Source organism: Nanorana parkeri, unplaced genomic scaffold, assembly GCF_000935625.1.
Source record: "Nanorana parkeri isolate BGI_ZX_2015 unplaced genomic scaffold, ASM93562v1 scaffold363, whole genome shotgun sequence".
In the NCBI taxonomy this organism is placed as follows: Eukaryota; Metazoa; Chordata; class Amphibia; order Anura; family Dicroglossidae; genus Nanorana; species Nanorana parkeri.
The window spans coordinates 805,403-828,719 of NW_017306631.1; the positions used below are offsets into that span (position 1 = coordinate 805,403).

At 42.0% G+C, this 23,317-nt stretch overlaps 1 protein-coding gene across 1 annotated transcript in view; it reads right to left on the reverse strand.

Annotated features, from left to right (window-relative positions):
- The window catches only part of FEZ2 (fasciculation and elongation protein zeta 2), a 70,910-nt gene that overhangs the window by 6,291 nt on the left and 41,302 nt on the right, over positions 1–23,317 (reverse strand). Inside the window, exons 6-8 of the mRNA XM_018558850.1 lie at positions 21,404–21,484; positions 13,624–13,699; positions 2,493–2,558 (exon numbers count right to left, since the gene is read on the reverse strand). Coding sequence (XP_018414352.1) covers positions 2,493–2,558; positions 13,624–13,699; positions 21,404–21,484 — 223 coding nt within the window. The remainder of the gene's footprint in view (positions 1–2,492; positions 2,559–13,623; positions 13,700–21,403; positions 21,485–23,317) is intronic.

Sequence of the window (23,317 nt, forward strand, 5' to 3'; positions counted from 1 at the left end):
GCATATATTAGAATAGATGTAATGATGTAATGTAGTTCATAATTCAATACTGTATTCAACAGTATGGGGATCGCCCGAGAATGAAGTAGAGCCAAAAGAGGACAGCACCTTGGTGAAGACTTGAGACGCAGTGGACAGGCTGAAGGGAAGGGCAACAAGCTGGTAGTGTTGATGGGCAGTGCAAATATGCATCCTTGATGTCCTCTAAAAGACTTCCAGGTCAGTGAAGGCAATGACAGAGTGGGTAGATTGCATACAGAATTTTTGCAGGAAGCCATTGAGATAAAAAATAGGGTGGAATCCCCTACCCCCTTTGCTTTGGGGACAGTGAACAAGTTGGAGTAAAACCCCTAAAACTATGACCCCCTGGAAAAGAAGCTGACCTAGGACAGTGAGGAGATCCATCTGCTTTTTGGGGTGAACTTGGTAAGTTCAACAGCAGAAGGTAAGTAAAAGTCAGCAAGCGAAAAACCATTGGCTTACTTCACTCGGGTCCCAGGCATTGGGAATGCCCAAGAAGGTCGAGAAGGCAGACAGACATTTCCCCACTAGTGAAAAACAGGGGCGCCAAAATGAAGAGGGCCTGTGTCTGGATTTAGTAGGATTGGAGGGCCAGGACTTACAGCAGAACGGAGAGCCTGGCTTGGGTTTGCTTCCTGAAGCGTGGGAGGGACAAATGGACCCTTCTTGAAAGAGGGAGCAGAGTATTTTGCTGCTGGAGACTTGGATGACAATTTCTGACATAAGAAGGTGCTCTTGCCTCCCATTACTTCCTTTATACACGTTTTCTATGATACACGCATGCGTTCAAGTGGCTTCTTGTGAGGAAGCTCTACTGTTTAGCATTTAAGATATAGGATCCGTCGCATATGGACAGTCAGCAGACTGCCTTTGGCTGATGCAGACCTTACTAATCCTTCCTTTTGGCCAGCACTCAGTGTGAGTCAGAACGCATGCGCTTTGAAAGCCTTCACTGAGTGCAGGCACTGCCAGAAAAAGCTATGCAGTCTGAATCCAACAGAGATGCAGACCGTATAGCTGCTCCCCCCAAGTCAGGTACCCGGTCTGTGACTGCGTGCCTGACTTGTCAGCCGGCTGCGGGCCGCATGTATAGTGCTGGATGCACTACAAAACTACAGATGAGTATTTACAGCGTTCTAGCCCTTCAGCTTAGACAGACTTTACATGGACTCTGCCACATGGTTCACAGGAGGCGAGGGCAAGGGCATCTGTGCAGCAGGAAGCGTTAAGGTTGGGCCTCTTGCAGTAAGGTATTGAGGCAGCCATGCCCCATGGGTGACCCGATACCTCTTCGTCCTATTCTTTCCCCCTATGCCCTCCCCCTTATTTATTTTTTCTTTCTTCTTTTTTTCTTACTTTGCTATGTCCGGATGCTCGTATTTCTCTCTTCTTCTATGTGGGGGATACTAGGACTGCATTATGCAACTTGATGGCATCCTTTGTTAGCGATACCACCTAGTCAGGTTCGCAAATTCCTGGAATACCTGAAGTTTAACACTTAGAGTTTAGGCTTTAGTATAGCTTATGTTGGATGTTTATATGTTGTAAACTCCCCATTATTCGCCATTCAAGCAACGCAATTTATTTAGTTGATAACAAAAATTGTTTGTTTACATCTTGCTGCTGGCCGGCAGCTAGATTCTGCAGTCGGCAGCAGAATGCAAACAACGGAGAGCAATAGCCAGCCTGCTATTGGCGGTTTCAAATTCCAATAGCAGGCTGGCTTTTGCACCTGCCCACTGAGCAAAGGAGCAGACCAGTCTGCTCCTCTGCTCAGTGGGTGGGTCTTTAATAGCCAGCCTGCTATTGGTTATTTCAAATTGCATTAGCAGGCTGGCTATTGCAACCCCCAATGGAGCGAACCCATTACTATTATCTCTCAAGCAACCAGAAACTACAGTAACCTGGCACCTACCGATCCCCGTGGGTACCGAATAACTGAGAGTTTACTGTATTAGTATTGCATTTGGGTTTGCAACCTGAATTATTGAACATCTTACTTATGGGTAAGTGTAATACATTCAACAATTTCCTGTTCTATTTTTGGAATTTATGTACTTTTTCAGTGTACTTTGCCTGTACTGTGGAACGCATGTTTTAAACTTTAATAAAAATTTCTAACACAAAAAACCCCCCAAAACCCAACATATGCAATACATACACATTTCCCCAGGTATCCCTCTAAGGGCCTTGTAAATTACAGAAAAATACCTATTGATCATCCAGAATAGCCCCCAAGTCCTGTTTTGGGCTGACAATGTAAAGGCTAATCATTCTATGAATCAGATAAAAACGAGGGTTGTTCAAGATGACACAAGTGCATACAGGATAGTCTTGAATTTCTGACTAGATCAGTTTTTTGGGGTTTTTTTTGGCACATATACTATAGGAACCATTTTGTTATATCAGTTTGATATCAGAGCAAAGGGAACAAAGAATTATTCAGGTTTTCATAAACTTACAGAACATACCTTTTAAAATGTAGTCCGTGAGCAATGTTGGAACTTTCTCACTATCATCTTTCATTGCACTGAGAACTGACAATATAAAAAAAGAAAGGTATAGTTACATAGTTGGTTTAAAAAAAAAATATTATAAAAAAAAAAATGTACAGTTGATCCAGAAAAAAGAAAACACCCTTGTAGTGTAATCCAATTTTCACTAAGAGGGGAAAAAAATATTTCCAGATTCATTATTACGTGGGTCAACATTCTGCAGTGTTATTTTTAGCATTTAGATACAAAACCACTTTTTTTTTTATATATAAACAATTCATTAAGTGGGTTAAAATGATCTTCTGAGAAAGTCTATTCAATGTTTTCAGAGCCAATACTGAAATAAACCCTTTCTGTATGCACAGAGTAAAGCTCTTTTCTTTCAGATCTTTGCATGTTGTTATTAAGTTTATAATCTATTTGGACACCAAGATCCTTTTCAATCACTGATCTGCCCAGTTTTACACCCCTGATGTGCATGATGCATTTATATAATTTTAGACTTATCAACATTAAACCTCAATTGTTATGTAGTTGTCCAATAAACCGTTCATCCAGGTCAGCTTGTAAGACATTTTGCTGATGCGGTCATTTAGCAAACTCACATTTTTTTCTTTCCAACAACAAAAGTTAATGGTCCATTAATCCAAAAATATAGGCACTATAATTACCCATTGCATTGGTACCAAGCTAAATACTGAACAGTTTTCAAAAATTAGAAAACAATAGTTTCTAACAGAAACCATTAACCGGTTTATATAACAGAGCTTAACTCTTTAAAGACTCATGAATGCAAGTCATCTCGTCTACATGCAACAGTTTCTAGACTAGATCAATTGTGATTCATTTGAAATTGGGTGGATGACATTCTCATTTTGCATATCAGTACCACAGTTTTCATTGTGCATATATACAAAGTTTTTAACCCCTTAATGACCAAGGCCTTTTTCTCGTTTTCTGTACCCATGATATAATCCACATTGAAGGCCTGAAAATTACTTCAACCCCCCACACATTCTATATTTTTCCTGAAAGCCAAGACCGTGTAGAAAAAAAATGTTGACAGTTTAAAATTTTATGTTGCATGATATTAGCGCAACGTATTATCAAACCCCAAAATTTAGTGAAAAATGCCCTTAAATTGCTTCTATTGTAAAGCTGACAGTCGGCCAATTAGGATATTGGCTCCATGACATTAAAGCCAACTGTGCCAAGCATATTTTGGAATCACTTTACACTACACTATTTTGGATCCTACTACTGCATTTGGAAAGGAATTTCCTTTGCCTTTATAGAATTAGATAGACAACAAAATCTGAAAGATAAAACAGGAAACCTAATGAACCATATACAATAATAAACAAGGGCAGTTCAAAACAAAATAATTCCGCTCCCCTACTTAACCACTTCAAGACCAGGTGTTTAGACCCCCTTCCTGGCCAGGCCATTTTTCAGTATTCAGCGCTGCAGTACTTTGACTGAAGTTTATTCCGTCATACAACGCTGTACTGAAATGAATTCTATACCATTTTTTGGGGACAGATAGAGCTTTATTTTGGTGGTATTTAATCACCACTGGGGTTTTTATTTTTTACTATAATTAGGAAAAATTAAAGAAAATTTTGAAAAAAAAAAAAGTTTTTTTTTTACATTATGTTGTTAGGAAACATTTATTATTACCCAGTTTTTTGGTAAAATATAAAAGTCAGGGTCACGTCGGATAAATAGACACCAAACATGTCAAGCTTTAAAATTGCGCGCACCCGCGAAATCGCAGAAAACTACCATACCCAAAATTGGCCATAGGCGACACTTTAAAAGCTTTTACCGCTCATCAGTTTAGTGTTATCAGTGATTGATGGCCCTAGACTTATTGCTCTCACTGCGACGTTCGCGGCGATATGTAACATGTGCGGCGTAATGAACATCTTACTTATGGGCCCCCGACGCATGTTTGCATGCGTGTATGTATGGGTGGGGACTCAAAAACATTTTTTTTAAATTCTTTTTTATGTGTTACTTGACATTGTTGGGGGGGGGTCACGGTCCCCCAGAGGAGCGGGGGACCCCGGAAACCACGGCGGGGGGCGGACACGATCGCCGCCGCTGCTCGATTTAATACAAGGGATCTAATTAGAACCCTTGCATTAAACGAGCAGCGGCTCCCACTGTACATTCAGCTCTGCTTCTCAGGAGCAGGGCTGAATGTACAAAAAAACTACTCACAAGGCGCCCAAAACTGCATGTCCCGGGCACCGGGCGATAGGTATTCGCTCCATAAGACGCAGGCACATTTCCCCCCTCTTTTTGGGGGGAAAAAAAGTGTGTCTGCCTGGAATAGGTCAAACAAAATCCTAGCGCTATGCAAATCATCAGGAAGTGTATATAACGTGCATATATATCTATAAAGATTTACTTCCAAACTAAATTTTGTTACAATTTGCTCTTCTGACATTTGCCTGGCACCTCACACCCACATTCACCGTGTTTATGGAGTGGATGTGCACCATGTGAATGAGGACAGCCATCAAATATCACTTTTACATCAAGCTGTTAGTTTTTTCAAATTGGATGACTGGAGTTCTCAATTGGAGAGTTAAAAAAAAAATACAACCCCCCCATGTGCAGTCCCCCCTTCCACACCCCAGCCACAACAGTCATGTCTGCTGCATCTTTGCTGCCCCTACCACCCTGCATAACCTTCTACATTGGGAATGCGCGTGTGGAGTTCCTCAAACAATGGTGTACCCCTGTGACATAGGTCAGTATTAGATTTTAACCACTTAACAACTATGATGTCACACTTGTATAACCCCCTTGACACCTCTACAAATAAAGTAACATCTGAGCACATTTCAATGGTCTGCTTGGTCTTTTGGTAAGGTACACCCAAAGACACCAATATATACTTGTAGTTTTTAATTATGCGACTAGATATCCCAAGGCTGTTCCTCTAAGAAATACTTCCTCTAAGACAATTGAAAGGGAGTTTGGAAATCCTGTTCTTAGGAACATATGCAACGAGGATATGCTGACTGACCAAGGCACCCCTTTTATGCTGAAGGCAATAGCAGATTTTTAAAAACCAGATAGCCTAGTCAAGGGGTTTATTAAAAGTCAATGCTAAATAGGGTAGTACAGAGAGATGGGAGAGATTAAGATTACTTACTTCCTATGCTGTTATTTGCCACAAAGGTGGTTCCCCAAGACTGAATGGGATTTTCAACACTTGATATGGTGTACGGTTGGAGACCCCATGCATTGCTTGATTTGGTCAAAGAGACATGGAAAAAATGACCATGTTCCACAAAAGAATCAGTGAACATATAAGCTCAGATGTGAGAGAGGATCACTGTAATGCTGTTAGTGCAGGAACACCTCTGCACCTCCTGAGCCATCTGGAGAAAAGTGTAAAACTGGTCAGCCAAAGTTAGTCAATTTCAGCCTGGGGACAAGGTACTAACATGTACTAACAAGCACAGTAGAGAATAAGTTCTAAGCCAAATAGCAGGGACCATCAGAGATCATGAAAAAGGTAGGGGGAAGTAAACTACATGATACAAACTTGATACCACAAACTTGTTGAAGCCCTGGAGAGAGCCCTGAAAAATGTGCAACTGAGATTGAAGATACAAGGTACCTAGGGTACAATTGAACACGGTAGGAACTGTACAGGATGGGCCCTACCCCCTAACAAAGAAACTGGTCAGAGCATTCTTGGGCATAATTGGGTACTACTGGTGGTTAGTCCCCATCTTTGCCACCATAACCGCACCATTGTCCAGTTTGACAAATGGCTGGAAGTTGGTGATGATACAGTGGAATGCTGATGCTAGGAAAGCTTTTTTAAAAATATTAAAGCTGCATTATGCCAACATGAAGTGCTGGCTACCCTGGATTTTTCCCACAATTTTCTTTGTACAGACAGATGCCTAAAATTAGGTTTTACCAGCAGTCTAAGAGGTCAATGGAGATAAACAACCAGTGTTTTTTATAAGCAGAAAACTTGCAGCCGCCAAGAGAAACTATGCTGTAGTGGAGTGGGAGTGCCTGGCCATTAAGTGGACTTTGGACACTCTGCTGTACCTTCTGATCTCAGATTGCTGAACTCCAGATAAAAAGAACAGCCCTGTGCTCAGAGAAAAGAGTCAAAGTATACTCAGGGTTTATTCCGGTTACAGACATGGAGGAAATCATGGCTGCGAGGTCTCACTAGCTGGAGATCAAAAGGAGCCCAGAACGGCTGGGACTTGTAGTTCCATATTAGCAGTGTGCTGCTAACTAGACAATGGGACTGCTGGGAAAAGTAGTTCTGTATTGGTTGTGTGCTACTATATGGAAACTGGGAGTGTTGGGCTGTGTAGTATAGTATTAGTTGCATGCTGCTTTCTGGACACTGGAATCAGGGTCATGTGCCGCTACCGACACAAGAGTGTCTTAACCTCCCTGGCGGTATGATTATTGAGGATTTTAGGTACCAAAAGCGGTACATTGTTTTTCAAGCAAATATGTTGTTTTACATTGTAGGCCTGTAGTTCTTAGTAAATCCTAGGAATAACTCACCTAAATCTGTCCAAACAAGAGTCCAGTAGACATCCCAGGTATGATAAAGTTTGAAACACGAAATTAAAAAATTATAATATAATAAATTATAAATAATTATAAGAAATTATAATATAATAAATAATTATAAATAATTATAAAAAATTATAATATAATAATTTAACCGCTCCTAGCATTGAAAATTCACCCCGAGCCAGACTCGGGATTACCGCCAGGGAGGTTAATGCCGACATCGTTTTGCTGGATTCTTATTTTGTGAACTGTTGAAACTCTGACTTCTTATAGTTGTCTCCTCCATCCCAGTCTCTCCTGCCCTATCATATGCCGAAATTCCCTCAATAAATGCCCTATATGTTGGGTCCTGTGTGCTTAGACTCAGTTTGTTTTCCTAGTTTGTTACACCTTCCCAGAGCACTGGTACTCAATGCTGATGAACAAGGGCAAGAGAGTGAACACAGTCTCCTTGGTAAACTGGATTTAGTGGTCCTTTGGACCCATAACTCCCTTCAGTGTGCATGTGGGTATGAAGATTATAAGTAAATAAACACACAGTAAAAAAAAATATTAAACTGACGCTTGAGCCCCTTCTGTGTCACATTCGAAAGAACTGCAACACTCAGGGCCTCCATGTGGGGCGATACCAGTGACATACTTTTGGTGTGACTAGTCCAAAGGGGAGGTCACGATCACCGTAAAATCGAATGTTTTACTGCATTTCACATTCAATAAGGTGCTATGAGTTGATCCTTACTAGGAATGTGATTTTCGCTACTTTGAACACCCTTTTGGTTATTTATATGAATGACATCTGTAAAAACTGGAGGGAATGGGACATCCTGGTATTGCTAGGGGGTGGGGCTTGTATGTGACCTTGGTTTTTTGCCTGCACTTATGTACCGTTTTCCCCCCCGAAAATAAGACAGTGTCTTTATTTTTTTTTTTTGCCCGAAATAAGACACTAGGTCTTATTTTCGGGGTAGGTCTTATATTACAGACATCCCCGAAGATAGCGCTAGGTCTTATTTTCGGGGTAGGTCTTATATTACAGACATCCCCGAAGATAGCGCTAGGTCTTATTTTCGGGGTAGGTCTTATATTACAGACATCCCCGAAGATAGCGCTAGGTCTTATTTTCGGGGTAGGTCTTATATTACAGACATCCCCGAAGATAGCGCTAGGTCTTATTTTCGGGGTAGGTCTTATATTACAGACATCCCCGAAGATAGCGCTAGGTCTTATTTTCGGGGGATGTCTTACTTTCGGGGAAACACGGTATATATTGTGATCGCTACGTTTGCCTGATGGAGTCGGATGCGTTCCGGAACGTTGCTACACTTGGTGATGTAACTTTTTTTTTTTTAAAGATATTTTTATTGAGGTTTTCAAGTGTCATAGACACAACAATAATAATAATAACAACAGTACTCTACAATCATACAACAACCGGGTCAACATAACCCCACAACTATGCCGTTATACAGAATCTACACATTCTCACATAGCAGACTGTCATAGGATGACAAGGTTACACAGATATATTACAAGATTCAAATTGCGCTATTCTCCCTCCAACTCAGGTAATATGCTACTTAGGGATTCTGACGCAGCCACAAGTAGCCAACTCAGTGGGGAATACATCCAGGATGTCAGAGATCCACAAATAGGAGTGGTAGGCTAAAGAGTAATAGTGTATGCAGTATTTATCTATATCAGCTCCACATGTGTATTAGAAGAGGACAACCATGGATTCCAGACACTATCAAAACGTGCCGGGTTGCCCCTCTATTCATACGTTAGTTTGTAAATTGGAAAAGACTGGTCGATCAGGCATTGCCCCTCTCCCAGGGATGGAGCCGTCGGGCTACCCCAGACTAGTAGGATGGTCTTTCTGGCATAGAATAAAAGGAGGCGGAGGAGTGTCTGAGATCTGGAGGCCAATGACAGCTCCCTAAATAGACCCAGGAGGCAGAACGCCGAGTTGCAAATATTGGGAAAACTGAGGCCAGTTTCCATAAAGGAAGTGACCTCTGACCAATAGGCTCTAATGATAGGGCATGTCCAAAAACAGTGCAGGAAGTCGGCCTCCCGTCCGCATCGCTTAAAACAACGCGAGGTCAGGCGGAGGCCGAGTCTATGAAGTAGAGCGGGGGTGTAGAATGCCTGGTAGAAGAATTTCATTTGGATCAATTTGTCCTTAGGGGCTATCACAGATCACATGTAGCTACTCTCAAAGTCTCCCCAATCATCTTCCACTAGATCCGGGATGATCAACCGCCACCTCTGTTTGCGACTGTCGAACCTACCGGACCCATAGGACATAAGTTCCCCATAATAATCAATTTTTCCTTAGAGGCTATCACAGATGACATGTAGCTACTCTCAAAGTCTCCCCAATCATCTTCCACTAGATCCGGGAGGATCAACCGCCACCTCTGTTTGCGACTGTCGAACCTACCGGACCCATAGGACATAAGTTCCCCATAATAAGTAGAGATCAATTTGACTGAGTCATCTCTGCGCAGCAGCCCCTGCAGGGATGACTGAGTAGGTGTAAATGCGGTCGACCCAAATTGGGTGCGAATCGCATGTAGGAGCTGGAAGTAGGCAAAGAAATCACATGGGGAGAGGTTCAACTCCTTCCTGAGCTGCGGAAAATCAGGCATCGCCCCATTCTGAAATAGGAGTGACAAACATTTAATGCCCCTAGAGTACCAGAAAGCGGCCGATGGCAGGCGCTGCAGCTCTGGGAAGGCAGGGTTACCCCATAAAGGGGAATGAGGAGAATGACACCATTGGGATAGTGAAAATCGATTAATAACATATCTGAGGATACGGACAGTCACAGAAATCATGCCTGCCCCCTGGATCTTCTGGTTGTGAGTGATTCCCCTATATACAACATTTTGAAGGGATTCAAAGGATGTTAGTATGGCTGCTTCGGTAGCCGTGCAGGCATTGCCAATCTGGGGGACCAGCCAGTCATGAACCACCACTAGTTGGGAAGCAAGGTAATACATATGAAAGTCTGGAAAGGCCAGGCCCGCCATCGAACAAGGGAGCTGCAGCACCACCAGAGGGGTACGACCCCTCCACAGGAATACAGTGCAGATAGAATTAATTTTACGGAAATAACTTTTTGGGACATAGCAAGGGGCATTCGCCAGGATATATAGCAATTTGGGGAGGAAGTTCATCTTAATGATATTGACTCTTCCCATAAGATCCAGTGGCAGGTCCATCCACTGTTTGGTCTTCAAATGGAGAGAGTCAATAGTTGGTGACAAATTATTAGCAATATAGGAGGAAAGAGGCAGCTGGACTATAACACCCAAATATTTAAAGTCATTTGCAACCCTCAGTGTGGACATGGGGTGAATATTCGCCACTGTAACGTCGTCCAGAGGAAAAAGAATGGACTTGTCCCAGTTGACCTTGAACCCTGAGAAGGTTCCAAACAGGTCCAGTAGCTGTAGGAGGTGACACAGGGAGTCATTTGGATCGGACAGATAAATCAGCGTATCGTCAGCGTATAGAGAGATTCGCTCCTCCAAGTCTCGTATCCTCAAGCCGCGTATATAGACAGATTCCCGTATCCTAATCGCCAGAGGCTCAATTGCTAGGACAAATAGGATAGGGGAGAAGGGACAGCCCTGGATACTAGACATGTGCACCAAAATTCGTTTAGTTTAGTTTCGTTTTTCGGGTCCGAAATTAAATTAGTTTCGGACGAAATTCGTTTATGAAAAAAAAACAAAAAACTTTACTCTCCAATGGCTGGACTTGAACCAGCAAACTTCACAATGGCAACTACTTGCAAGCCTGTACCTCTATCCACTACTCTATAGCCTCTGTACTTTAAGTATAGCAGCATTTGATATATATGACTGCAATATGTTGACAGCTGAGGATGTCAAATGGGCGGAGCAAGCCGTGACGTCATGGCTCGCTCCGCCCATCTGTTGACTTTCAAACTGAATGTCATTTTTGTTCGTTTTCGTCAGATTCGGATGGTCGTCTGCGGCGGGACTTTTTTTATTTCGGCGGGTCGGCGGGGGCGCTGCATCCTGATCCTGACTCTGGATTACATCGATGGAGCCATTTTTTTTTTCATTTTTTTATTAAAGGACTAGTCAAAAATTGACTGTTTGTTTTTTTTTCAATTAAAGGATTTTGTCAAAAGTCTGGACTTTTTACTAATTATACAGAATCTACACATTCTCACATAGCAGACGGTCATAGGATGACAAGGTTACACAGATATATTACAAGATTCAAATTGCGCTATTCTCCCTCCAACTCAGGTAATATGCTACTAAGGGATTCTGACGCAGCCACAAGTAGCCAACTCAGTGGGGAATACATCCAGGATGTCAGAGATCCACAAATAGGAGTGGTAGGCTAAAGAGTAATAGTGTATGCAGTATTTATCTATATCAGCTCCACATGTGTATTAGAAGAGGACAACCATGGATTCCAGACACTATCAAAACGTGCCGGGTTGCCCCTCTATTCATACGTTAGTTTGTAAATTGGAAAAGACTGGTCGATCAGGCATTGCCCCTCTCCCAGGGATGGAGCCGTCGGGCTACCCCAGACTAGTAGGATGGTCTTTCTGGCAAAGAATAAAAGGAGGCGGAGGAGTGTCTGAGATCTGGAGGCCAATGACAGGTCCCCAAATAGACCCAGGAGGCAGAACGCCGAGTTGCAAATATTGGGAAAACCGAGGCCAGTTTCCATAAAGGAAGTTACCTCTGACCAATAGGCTCTAATGATAGGGCATGTCCAAAAACAGTGCAGGAAGTCGGCCTCCCGTCCGCATCGCTTAAAACAACGCGAGGTCAGGCGGAGGCCGAGTCTATGAAGTAGAGCGGGGGTGTAGAATGCCTGGTAGAAGAATTTCATTTGGATCAATTTGTCCTTAGAGGCTATCACAGATGACATGTAGCTACTCTCAAAGTCTCCCCAATCATCTTCCACTAGATCCGGGGGAGGATCAACCGCCACCTCTGTTTGCGACTGTCGAACCTACCGGACCCATAGGACATAAGTTCCCCATAATAAGTAGAGATCAATTTGACTGAGTCATCTCTGCGCAGCAGCCCCTCCAGGGATGACTGAGTAGGTGTAAACGCGGTCGACCAAAGTTGGGTGCGAATCGCATGTAGGAGCTGGAAGTAGGCAAAGAAATCACAAATGGAGAGGTTCAACTCCCTCCTGAGCTGGGGAAAATCAGGCATCGCCCCATTCTGAAATACTCATTGTTTGGGACATGAGCATGCCGTTTTGATCCTGATGCTCTGTCTTTACTGCTATTGTAATGTTCTTTTTGCTTAGACATGTCATATACTCATACGGAGTTGCAGCTTTGTAACCTTGCGGTTTACTGAGAAGTGAGAAGGATTCCACCATTTGGACAATTTTAATACCACAGTGAACTCTAGGGCGGTCTCTCCCTGGAGTTCCCTGTGAAAAAAACTGACTACAATTATATTTGGTATTAGTTCAATGATAAAAGTTGTGGCAGTTGAGGGGTCAAAGGGTGCTGTGCTCCCTTTCTTTGGATTCCAGCACTGGAGGAAAACCCAATGAAGGCCAGTTTTAGGTGATGCTGGAAACCAGAAAGTACATATTAGTAAAACATTTTTTTACTTGGCATCTGTTTTTTTTTAAATTAAATACAATTATGGGGCCTGTTTTATCTGTGGCAGGATTTGTACTTCTGCCCATCCAGTCTTGAAATTTACACAGCTCTGCCCCACTGCAAAGCCCTGTCCAGCAGGGGAGAAAACCTTTTCCTGCTGCGGTTTCACTTTCAATCACAGGTCCCCTTCCTAACCCCACCCTGTGACTGGGCAGTGAAGGGAGAAACAGCACACTGATGAGCTCATGTATCTGCTCTCTCCTTCTATTAACATGTTACTTGTAGTGCAGCACACATAATTTGGTGCAGCGACGTGCCCCACTCTGAGCTCTGCTGGATAGTAGACACCAAGAGGCTGATATCAAGGTAAATTATGGAACTTACACTGCTTGATTACAGAGCTACATTTCCAGACTTTGTGTCTTTTGAAGCTCTCTGGATCCCCATGCAAGAACAGAAGTTACCAAACGTCAGTGAATATATTTTTTAACAATCGAATACACGTGGATCTGTGCTTTCATGAATAGAGCGAACATTTTTATTGCTGTTTGTTTTACTGCTGGGGAGATTTAGCATAGTCACCAGGACAGAAAAGGATATCCAAAATGTTACAACTGTCATTGGAACAGAAAGGGGAAATCATCCAATAGGAACATCTGTTCAGGTGGTAACTGTCTTATCTCACATTTTCAATTTGGAGAGAATTTCATGGAGTCTCTGGGACAGGGAGCATTGAGAAAACGTCAGATAGAAAAGAAAAAACACTAACAGGGGTTTTATCCATTTCCTACTCAATCCAAAAAGTGTCTTTAGATATATTTTAAGCAGAAAAAAAATGTAGTTACCTTTTGTTTACTGCTTTTAAACTCTAGCATGCAGTAAAACCGAAAGTTGCCTACTTACTTTTGGTTAGTATCTGGAGATCTTCAACAGAAGTTGGGGTATTTCTTTTCTCATAAGGAATAACTGTGGTCAAATACTGTGAAAATAAATTAAAATATTTTTGTTAGAATATATTATACCTCTTCATTTACACAACTTACAGTGCATGTCAAGGAATTGACCTCATTAGTAAGACCTTAATAGATTCACCTACAAGACTATGACGAAAGGAAAGCAAAGCATGTCCATATAAACCAATATTTTGTAAACTACACTAGAAAAATACCCATTATCTAATTCTTTACATGAAACACCTTTACTTTATCCATATAGAAAGCAAATGCCTAGTGATTTTTTTTTTGGCTCCCTGTTTATCCAAATTCCAAGTACTTTTTTCAGTTTTTGTTTACATGTTATAATCCACATTTCAGGCCTGAAAATTACTTAAACCCCCCAAACATTATATATTTTCTGAAAGCCAAGACCCTATAGAATGAAATGGTGGCAGTTGAGCCGCCAGAATAGTTTCTACTGTAAAGCCGAAAGTCTGCTTTACATGTTTAAACATGCCGCCGGGAGTCTGTTTAAACGGCCCCGATGTCAGTGATGTACACTGTACGTCACTGGTCATGAAGGGTTTAACAAAGCTCCAGGCAATGTAATACTTTCTTATATCTTAGTCAACAAACACACAAAATGTGAAACCATGAGATTCTTCAGAATAATAACACCAACAAGACCATTCCTGTGTTGCTCTTATTCTGGAACTCACCTCACATGCAAATCAGGTATCCCATAAGACTCAATCTGTGCAGACTATGTACAGTTAAAAAAATAAAAAACCTTAAAAGAGGAACCTTACCCATATTCTTTGAAATGACAGCAAATACACCTGTAGAAATGTTTAGTAATGGCAATCTACAAACAGATATCTCTAGATAAGTTGCAGGCTCTCAATTCTTTGCAGTCCTTGTTTTTCTTTTCCTCCCCATTCTTCTCACAATGGCCATTTTTACTAAGAGAAGATTAATATATCTCCATTTACTTTCTGGAACTCTAGCACATGTGCCTAGGACATGTGACCATGCACATCATCTTAAGGGAGGAAAATAACTTTCTCTGAGAACTTGTGAGATTGCAGATTTCCTAGCAATGCTCTGCTGATGTAACCTTCACAGGATGCAATGCTTGGGAACATTACATCACTAATGCCCAAGAAGAGCAGTACGTGGGAACACAGTAAATATAAGTAAAAGAAAAATATGTATGTAAAAAAAATTTAAAAAATTGCTTTTGCAAAAAAAGTAGTACAGCACTATACCATATACCACACTTAAAATTTGATTGAATATGACAGTGTAACTATATACATATTAGTGATCAAAATTCATAAACAAATTATAAAGTGCTACAAAAGCATTACATATCCCATGCTTATAGAGAACAAAATAAACTCTTCTTATGTCATCAAATACACACTAGATTCATAAGTCTTTAAATAAGTAGTTATAGCTGCCAAAAGGTCTGAAATATAGTATATTTGTCATCTGCTTTATGATGGATTCTACAATAGAAGCAGTTCGCCCCTATTAAGCCACCACTCACTATTGGACCCCTCCCCACCAAAGAGAAGGCTATCTGCACTTAAATACTCCTTAAAGGAATTCCTCAGGAACGCAGCCAGAAGCTGGTGTCCTATTCTAGACAAAGGATTCCCTTAGGCAGCAAAGAAATCCCAAAAAGTGGAGCTTGTCTAATAGATAACAATTAAATAAATCGCAATACATTTTAATGATTATAGGAAAATACAAAATTAGAAACACACTGCACAAACATTTAAAATCTTAAAATAACTACGGCTTCCCTACAACAGCTTAATAGGCAGGTATATAAGGTGATAGTTATTTGATTACCCACAGTGGGCAGGGGTGTATCTACTGCAAGGAAAACTAGGCATTTGCACTTTCCAGGGGGGCGCCAAAAAATGCTGCCCCCAAACCAGTTAGGCAAGAGGAAAAAAAAAAATTATATTATAAATTATTCATAAATTACTGCCAGTACCCCTGGACCTGGTGCCTCTTTGACTGGGGGACCAACGTGTCCACCTATGCCGCCTACTCCTACATATATGCCGGCTGCAGCTCCTTCCTCTTCCTGGTCAACATGCTGTGCAATGTATTGGTGTGTGTGACTTTCGTCCGGATGCACTTGCAGTTCCTGCGCCGGACCTCCCTGGGAAACCAGGACCCAAATCTCTGACTTCAGGCAGTGGAGGAGCTTTCGCAGGATCCCAGGGCTGAGATCCAGATGGTCATCGTGCTCATCGGCACCTCCGTGGTGGTGAGTCTGGGGAAGTGCAGCCTATAAGCTCCGTGCAGGGTTAGGTCTCTAGAGCGGGGCAAGCTACAGAGCCCAGCGGCCCAGGCAGAAGATGGGTAACTGCAGAATTAGACTGACAGGTTATGCAAAATGTCTTAAACAGGAAGGGGTGGGACTAATTTAGATTAGGGATGGGAGGGTGCTCGGGTTTAGTCTTGCCTAGGGCAGCACAAAACCAAAATACACCACTGATGGTGGGTGGCGAGCAATCACTTATATGCGAGTCAGGCTTAATAGGGTGAATCAGATACAATTGTATCCCTGTATGCAGAGGTTACTCACTTTCTGTTTGTTGTTATAATGTAATGATCCATACTGAGTCCCATGCTGGATTTGTTGGTTTCTTATTTGACATCCAAGATGTATCCGTTTGGTGATGTACAATCACAATGATCGTTTCATTGTCAGTGAGAACCATATTTCTTTCACAGAGTTAACCGGATCCTCACATACAAAGAAGCCGATTATGCCCTTGATGTATGACGCCAGGGAATGTCTCCTATACGTCTGGCCGCACATTGCAATCCGAGTAGCAGATATCTCCCGGATATGTGCTGGTTGACATCCAAGTCCCGGCTCCAATTGCCGCTGTCGTATACCGGCGGACCCAGCTCAATCCACTCAGCAGTGTGCTGATTAGCATCCAGATCCCGGCTCCGATTGCCAATATAATACACCGGCAGACACAGCTCAATCCACTCAACAGTGTGCCGTCCCGCCAACCGCAGGTTTAAAAATCTCAACAAAAGCCCTTACCCCATAGTTTTAATTTTTTTATTACTTTTTTTTCACACACAACTTTATTGCTATTACATGGAGGACTAAGAAGCCCCCTATGTGATAGCCAATTTACATGACAGGTCCTCTTTAGGGAGACATCAGGGGTCTCCAAGACCCCTAATGTCATCTAGGGACCCCCAGAGAAGCTGATATAGCAGAGATCTGCTTCATCAGCTTCTGTAGCTGGGAGAGTGACACTGAATGCAGGAAGTGATGTTATATACATCACTTCCTGCATTCGGGGACTGAACTCCCTTTGATCACCTGTCACAGAGCCGTGCCGGTTCAGGCCGCATCGGGCACAACGGATCTCGGGACCGGCAGTGACAGCTGCTAATACAAGCGATCGAGCATCTCTAGAGACGCCCGATCGCTTGAATGTAAAGCTCCCGGCTGGCCTTTTTACAGGTAATTACAAGGGCCGGCCGGGAAGCTGCTCGTCGGGCTCCACCATCCTCTCGTCACAGATTTTTCAAGCCCAAACTGTGTGAGCTGGATACAGTTACATCCATCAACAGCCATCTGTTTAATAAATGCAAACTTCTGTAAAATCAGAGCAAAAACACAAAATTAACACACATCAACAGGCACAGAAATATGCTAACACTTATAAGAAGGAATTCCCTTCAGTGTACAACTATTTGCAAACAAAACCCTTACAAATTAGGGCTGTTAATGATTAAAATTTTCCTGTTCGGTTAATTGAATTTTTTTTAATCGATTAATTATAACGCACATACAGAGGGGGATCTCACCATAGCTTTGAGGGGGCCTCACCAGGGTAGCAGGGCTCTGTGGGGTCTAACCAGCCTTGTTAGAACAACAAGAGGGCGCAAAACTAGGTCAGCTGACTGCCTGGACCGAACATATCAGGGAAGGTGACAGGAACAATAAATATATATGTATAATGTACTTACTTATGCGAGTCTGGGAACCAGATGTGAACCGGCCTGTGAGGAGGATCAGGATGTCCAGAATGTATGTTGAATGGCGGCAGCCTCAGGCAATATATCAGCCGCCATTCAACATACATTCTGGACATCCTGATCCTCCTCACAGGCCGGTTCACATCTGGTTCCCAGACCCACATAAGTAAGTACATTACATATATATTTATTGTTCCTGTCACCTTCCCTGATATGTTCGGTCCAGGCAGTCAGCTGACCTAGTTTTGCGCCCTCTTGTTTCTCTCTTTGGTTTTCACATCCGATGCACTCATGAACCAGGAGACTTCCCCCAACCCCCAAGTAGCAGAACACCAGTGCCTGCGACCCTGGGATATAAGAATGAAGGCATGCTGGGACTTGCAGTTCAACTACAACCAGCATGCCTTCATTGCCCCTGTACACCTCTCCACATCACCCAGGGAACTACATGTCCCAGCATGCCCTTATGGTCTTTGTACACCGTCCCCCACATAAATCACCCAGGGAACTACAAGTTCCAGCATGCAAGCCCCCTGCAGTAGTTCCCTGCGTGATATGTGAAAGTTGTACAGGGACAGTTGAGTGCATGCTGGGACTTGTAGTTCCTTGTATGATAGAAAGCTATTTTAATTACTTTCCTCATGAAAATACAATGCCATTATAGTACAGTAACTTTTGAACTCAACTATATTCTATTCAATGTTTCTATAATGACAAATATAAAATTATTGGCCTTGTTTTATATGCTGTTCCTATAGAAAATTATTTAACCACTTGAAAAAGTGTTCATGATTTATTGAACATTGATTACGGTTGCCTTATTATTTTATGAATTAAACAGATAAAAGAGTGAAGTCAAAGCAAAACAGATCTCTGCAACGTGATTTCAAGTTGTTACCATGAAACACAAAATAACTGATAGCAAAACTATATTTATTTATTACAGGTATTTATATAGCGCCGGCAATTTACGCAGCATTTTACACAGTACACATCCACATGAGTCCCTACCCTCAAGGAGCTTACAATCTAAGGTCCCCATCTCACATGCATACATACGAGGACCAATTTAGACATAGCCAAATAACCTACCAGCATGTCTGTGGAGTGTGGGAGGAAACCAGAGTACTCAAAAGAAACCCATGCAAGCACAGAGAGAACATGCAAACTCCTTGCAATTATTGAAATGGTCGGGATTCGAACCAGGAACCATGTGCTGCAAGGCAGAAGCGCCAACTACGCCACTGTCAAGGGGTTTAAAACCATTGTAGTCTAAATGCTGTACACATGTATCTGGAAGGTCGAAATCCTGGCGAGTCAAAATAATAATGGCATAATAAAAGGCATAACCTACATCATGAAGACAAAAGAACACTTGTAGCAACGTCATTAAAAATGGATTTCTGTACTGTAAAATATACCTCTGGGTATAAGCCCTTACCTTTGGGAGGCTGGAGACTACGCACATTCAAAGACACAGCCCTACTTTGTGGCAATACCCTGGTACATACCGAACAAGGAGTAGCAAGCAGTGAACAACAGGCAAGCAAAGCTTTCCAAAGAGTTATCTAAACTAGGACATCTAAGCTATGGCAACAGAACAACAAATAAAACATGATGGGTAGAATTCTGTGCCTACTGGAAAAAAAGAAAAGAAAAAGATTGACTGGGAGTACAAAAATCTATTTTTATTTCAGTGTTCATAGGGGACCCTTGCATCGAAATATGGCAAAAAAACCAGAACCTAAATGAGTGGACAGAGAACTATTTGGCTGCCTTGCACATTTGGGAAACAGATGCCTGATGCCAAAAGGTCCAAGATAATCATATGACATATTACACTGTCATTAATTTTACGAACATGTCTGTCAGACACAGGTGTGTTCTAGCAGAAGCTCTATCCATTTGAAGTGTAAGCCCTGCCCACTTTCTGGAATAGTACACTAAAAAAAAAGTCCTCCAGGAACAGCACAGCAATAAAAGGTTCCCAGCAACCGAGAAACACTTATCCTGTCCCCAAACTGTACCAGAAAAAGGAAATAGACAGGAGCTAGGCAACATCCCCTTCACGCCCCTGTTCCTAAGAGACACGGAGCAGTATGACCGTATGCAGTATGCATATCAGAATCTGGGGGTGCGGTATGACACTAAGCCTAGTGATGGTCGCAAAGGTAAATATGTGGATTTGGAGATCTGGTAGGACAGCTGCTGTGGAGAATATCCAGAATATGACATTGCCAGAAGCAACTGATAAAAGAATATTCAGCTCCAAATCTCCCACTGACACAAAACTAAAATAAGCTTGTTCAAGATAAGCATATTTTTAGCCACGAGATGGGGCTGTACCTTTGTATTTGCCTAGTGCCCAACCTGCTAAAGGCAGCAAAATAGAGTCAAAATATATCTTGGGAGTACAGTACTTCGCTTTTTAGCTATCATACCTTAACACCATGTTTAGTGTAAACTAAACACTGTACATCATCATGAACCCACCATACGGTTAATCATGCAATGGCACCATAATATTGTGGGGAAATATAAATTGACATTCTGGAGAAAAATCAGATGCAGTCTGCATGAAAACTTAGCCTTTGGAAATGATTTGTCTTGCGGCAAAACAATGACCCCAAGCAAAGCTAAACATAAATAGGAAAAACTTAAAAATGTCCTGAAATCGCCAGATCCCAATTCAATAGAGCACTTAACGTGACACTAAATACAGGAGTTAAATCCTAAAAATGCATTCAAATACCTTAACTATTAACAACAATTTAGCTGGTGTGTCACTCAGCTGTAGATCCTCAAATCATCTCTAATTTTTTGCCAACACTGTCCTTCCTTCTGGAGCGTGGCTACTTTGGTTCCCTATGGTTCCCGTAAGGTTGCTCCTGTATTGGACTATAACTTCAATACAAATTAGCTAACTAAATGTGAAACTGTTGTCCAAGAGCAAGCTTGGAGTGGTGGCTACTTTACAACACACACAATGATAATGGGGAACAACAGTAGCCACCCTCCAGAAGGAAGGACAGTGTGAGCTCAAATTTAGAGATGATTTTAGGATCTACAGCTGAGTGATACACAGCTACATTTTTGTTAAGTTAAGGTACTTGAATGCATTTTTAAGATTTTAATTTCTGAGTTTAGTGTCACTTTAAGGCTGAACTGAAATGGGCAGTTCAGAGAGTTTGATCAGTTTTGCAAGAGGAACGGGGAGGATAAATTGCAGTGTCCGGACACGCAAATCTGAGACCTAGTCACACAGAATTAATGTTGTATTTGCTACCACGGGTGTATAGAATAAATAGGGACATAAATGGGGATGTATACTTATGCATTGTGAGATTTTTTTTTATTTAAACAACTTCGTAGATATCGGTTTTAGTGTCTAGTGAAAGGATCTAGGTCTGTTGATCTGTTTAAAAAATAAAAAAAATAAATTAGATCCACTGTTGATTCAATGTTCTATAACAATTTTTTTTACAGGAACTGTCTAACTCTTAAAATAATGTTCTGAAGTTGCCACTCAATCCCCAGAAATCTATAGATCACTAGCTACGGTGTTTCCCCGAAAATAAGGCAGTGTCTTTCTACGAAAAAAAAAAAAGACACTAGGACTTATTTTCGGGGGATGTCTTACCTGGCTGCAGCTGTCCGCTCTGCCGTCCAGGGAGCCAGGCGTGCGGGCGGGAGCTGCGGCTAGAGAATCCCAGCACCTGTTTCTCGCCATCTGAACTCCCAAACGTCTGGCGAAAGCTATTCTGTATGACATTCGACAGACCTTCAATGCTGAAGCGCTACAGAAGTATAGAAGTAAAGCAGGCAGTGGAGGAAGGAAGAAAAGGTTGTTAGTAAGGTCTTTCATATTAGACATGCTATATTAGACAAGATGGCAAGAAATACATCAACACTAACATCTTGTAAAAATGAGTAAATAAAATAGAACTCCATTTATACGATGCTAGCTTGAAGCTGGTATAACCAAGTCACCAGAAACACATTTCCTTATAAACATGTCCCGATTTTGATTTGAAGTAGATATGGAATTATAACTGAAGTGATTCAGTATCTTTAGAAAACCTTTACTTTTCCCTCAGTTCAGTGTAATCCAGAGCGAGGTCACATTAGTACAATAAAGAACAAATTATGTACTGTAAATCTATGCATGTTTCTCAAAAACAAATAAATCTATGAAACTGGTCTAAAGTGAATGTTCAATAAGAAAAAATAATTGGATTCGGTAGGGAAGGACTACTTGGAGGAGTCCATTGAGTGAAACATTCTATGGCTAATAAGCAACCTATGGGTATACTGCCGCCTAAAGGAGAAATGGACACTAGGCACAAAAACTGAAAGCAAGCCCCCTAGAGGTTAAATCCACTTCCACCTCATATCTGCTCAGGTGTAGCAATAAAACCAAGGAGGAAAAAAAAGCATATGCAGGGAGGGAGCTGTGTCCCTTACAAGGATTCTGAAAAAAAAAAAGATTTTAGGGTCACAACAATAATCCTACTGTCCATTAAGGGATAGATTAATATAAAGAAATTCTGCGCTATGGAATCTGTCTCAAAGTGATAAATATCAAAAGATGAAAAGCTGCGCCACGCTATTCCATAATCATAATGTGTGAATAATAAAGAGCTAGATATCAAATACATCACATATATAACCAATATAGTTAATAAATACTCCTAAATAATAAAACATGTCTCATTGTAATATCTCCACTACTGGAGACACGTTTTATGTGCAAATAGATAATTAAAGTCCACCATTAATTGATGCAAAAAAGTGACAAAGTGCCAAGATGTAAATAACCATCAGTGATAAGACCTTCTTATAGTTGTAGCTACCATGTCATGTCAATGGCACTGCAGAAACACCTCCCGCCTGCACTGGAGCGCATGGTACACCAATGCTCTGCATTCCAGTGTGGTGCGTTCACAAAAAATAGTGCATCCACTGGTCATGTGCAAGACTTTGCCCAGTCAGGGCTCAGTACTCTGTAAGAGCCATGATGGGGCAAAGTCATCATGACTTTGCCCCATCATGGCTCACTGCTAAGTCCCAGCAGCACACTATATAAGGCTGCTTACACAGCAGCCCTACGTAATGTGTTGCTGTAGTAAAATAAAATAAAAAAAGAAGGTTATTTCAGCATTCTATACTATAGCAGTCAGTCATACGGGTCGATTATAGCAGTCAATTAATGCAATCAGCATCATGTCGGAAAGGCCAACAAGGAGAGGTAGACGCTCCCATGCAGCAATAAGAGCGCAAGCAGCCTCTGTGTCCGCAGGCCAAAGTCGTGGTCATGGATGTGGTGCAGCCTCTGCAGACAGGGCACGCTTGTCCTTTTAATCTGGTGCTGGCCGTGTTATTCAGCCACAACATACAGAAGAGGTGGTGGATTGGATAACTAAGCCATCCTCCTCCCGTCACCCAGGCTCATACTGGTTCTCAGTTCACCGCAGCTGCCAAAGTGGCCTATTCTGCCTTGTCCACAGCTACTCCTGCCCTAGCTCCACCATCATGCATGGAGGAGTCAGCTGAATTGTTTTAACACACCGTCAGTGACATGCTGCTGGAGGATGCGCAGCAATTACAATGGTCTGATGTTGGCTCTGAGG